At 31.7% G+C, this 2,500-nt stretch overlaps 1 protein-coding gene and 1 long non-coding RNA gene across 9 annotated transcripts in view; one reads left to right on the forward strand and one right to left on the reverse strand.

Annotated features, from left to right (window-relative positions):
* The window catches only part of LOC105332231 (myocyte-specific enhancer factor 2C), a 42,398-nt gene that overhangs the window by 21,605 nt on the left and 18,293 nt on the right, over positions 1 to 2,500 (forward strand). Inside the window, exon 1 of one of the 8 annotated variants that reach the window (XM_034470504.2) lies at positions 1,682 to 1,820. The exons of 6 other annotated variants lie outside the window; for them this stretch is intronic. Coding sequence is in view for 1 of the 2 variants with exons in the window: in XM_034470491.2 (XP_034326382.1) it covers positions 1,843 to 1,862 (20 nt within the window). In the remaining variant the exon portion in view is untranslated. One more of the 8 variants, XM_034470491.2, reaches the window with a different exon arrangement.
* LOC109619235 (uncharacterized) overlaps positions 1 to 2,500 on the reverse strand; it is a 17,373-nt gene that overhangs the window by 12,366 nt on the left and 2,507 nt on the right. The window lies entirely within an intron of this gene.

The raw sequence follows: 2,500 nt of genomic DNA on the forward strand, positions 1-2,500 counted from the left end.
AGATGCTGCATTGTAATTTTTTCTGGGACGAAGGAGTTGCATGCACTTTGATTGTTGTTTTGTCACAGTTTAGTTGGCGGAACAATATGTATGGTAGATAAAAATCATAGAAGTACATGTGTACTTTCTATATTCATAATTTTAAAAAATTGATTAAGAACAGACGACCAAACATAAGAAAACAAACAAACCCTAGCTTAGTCCTAACTAATATTCCAATCCATAAGTAAGTAAAGCTTGGTTTGAAAAAAAAAAAACCTAACATCTTTTTTTACCTTTAATTGGAGGATTAGAGAAATATACAGAAGAATAAAAAAGAGTGTTTCAAGGAAAATGTGATGAAGATTTTTGTGTTTTTTTTTTTTTTACCAAGTCTGCATGACCATTGACTAAAGAAAGCTTGTTACATATAAAAAAAATATTCTCTGTTATTTATATAAAAATAATCAGAATTCTTTTTTGAAGAAGAAAAGGGGGGTGTGTGAAGAGAGTATGTCAATTGAATCAACTTGATCCAAGAGCCTCAAGGAAATCATTAATTAATGATCATTGTGTGACAACAGGTAGTTTATGTTATTCAATTATGTAAATGTGTTGGTTAAGGGGTCACTAATTAATTAATCTTCTTAGAACTAATTAGAGATTTGCACTAATGGGATCCTGACCTTATAATGGACTATGGTAGTTGATATTTTGACCCATTGTACTGAACAGCTAACAACTAAGTGTGGAAATTTTGACTGTTTATTGTGTCATGCAAACTCAAAGTCTTTTAGATATTTTGGTTGATTTTTTAAAAAATTTATTTTTAATATAGACTGAAAAATAAAATTGAAGTCCCAAATAGGAGACAATACGAGGTAGGAAGTGAGTCTCAAAATAATTCTGTAACTTCCCTGTTTTGGATCATGGTTTTTTTTGTTGAGAGAGTGGGGATAAGTGTAGATACATTATTAAGCACTTGACCCCTCTCTATTGTTGTATCAAATCCTCAGGAAAGTCTACTCCTGTACTTAACACATTTCCCAGACAACCATATACTTTATATTCCTTAATTTCTTTCTGTTTGAAATCTCTAAGCAGCCTTGAGCTGCTTTTTACCAGATAGGATTATTTGGTATATTGCAAGCAAATTACCTCAGTCTCTTTTAATCCAGTGGTATCTTAAAATGAATAAGATTTGCATGTACTTTTATTTCTTTTTATGATGCTGATTCAATATACATTCTTGATTATATTAGTTCTTTTTTTTTTCAATTAGCTGTTTTGGTAATTGATGGTTAAGTCTCTAGTAGAAAGATGAAGCAGTTCTGTATGCCATTATTTACTGAAACAGCTTGTGTGATCTAGTATTAAAATAAAGCTGCTTTCCCAAGTGTCAGAAATAAAAAAAATCCTATACTTAAACAACAAAATTAATCTGAAAAAAAAATAAAAAAAAAAATAGGTGTACATTAAAATCCTAGCTAAAAGATACATAGGCAGATTTTTCGAAGTTGATTTTTTTAATAAAAAAAAAAGATGTACCGGTATTGTAAGAAGTAAAAACTCTACCACATGGTGCCAGGCATTAAGACTTAGCAGAAGGCAGGAGAGTTGCCATGACGTCAGCCCTACATTTCATTAGGGAAGTCTGTACATATGTGATATCATAGATTTCAACAACACAGCTTTTACCTGGCAATTTTTCTCTGCATATTTCTCCTGGTCGTCTTTCTATGTATTGGATATATATCAAGTGATCAAGGAATCTATCTGGGAGGGGTAGAAAATAAAAAAGAGAGAACGTTAACTCTCCGCTGCAACATCATATAGTGCAGGTACTGTGAAATCAAACTATATATGAGTCAGGTTTTCAAAATGTAAGTTGATTTCTGTCTGTCAGGTTTTCTTTTAATAAGATTCTGTTATTTTTTTTTTTTTTGTAAACAGAACCATTTAGGTAAAATGACATTGTTATATTGCATGGTTTTTAATGTATGCAAGATGTTCTTTCCCATGTAATAATGTCAATATCCGAGCGACTAGCACCTGCCTTTGTTGACATTTTACATTTTAAGGTGAGAAAACAGTACTCTTGGGTTGGATGTGACATTAGTCTTTGTATTGATTGAAAAACATTGAAAAATCTTATGCTCATGATGATATATAGTATGTAATATACAATATTTTTTTTTAAATTTTCTCGGAAAACATTTTGGCTGTTTCTATAAATGATTAACAGAGAAGATTTCAATTATAAATAACGCTAGCAATAAAAATTAATTTGTGCTATATTTTCTAAGGGGGGAGGGGGGATCTTAATTAGCCCAGTCTGAAATGATCCTAGGAATACATATACTAGTGTGTATTATAGGGTGCCTGTCAGAAGATTATTCCACTGCCTAAAACATGGATGACTCATCCTCCCCAGTATAATACGAGGTCGAGGTCGGTAACCACTTATTGGTGCACCAGGTGAAAGGGGGGATGCAAAATTTTTGAGTTTGCAGATAACATG

Source organism: Magallana gigas, chromosome 6 (assembly GCF_963853765.1).
Source record: "Magallana gigas chromosome 6, xbMagGiga1.1, whole genome shotgun sequence".
Lineage (NCBI taxonomy): Eukaryota > Metazoa > Mollusca > Bivalvia > Ostreida > Ostreidae > Magallana > Magallana gigas.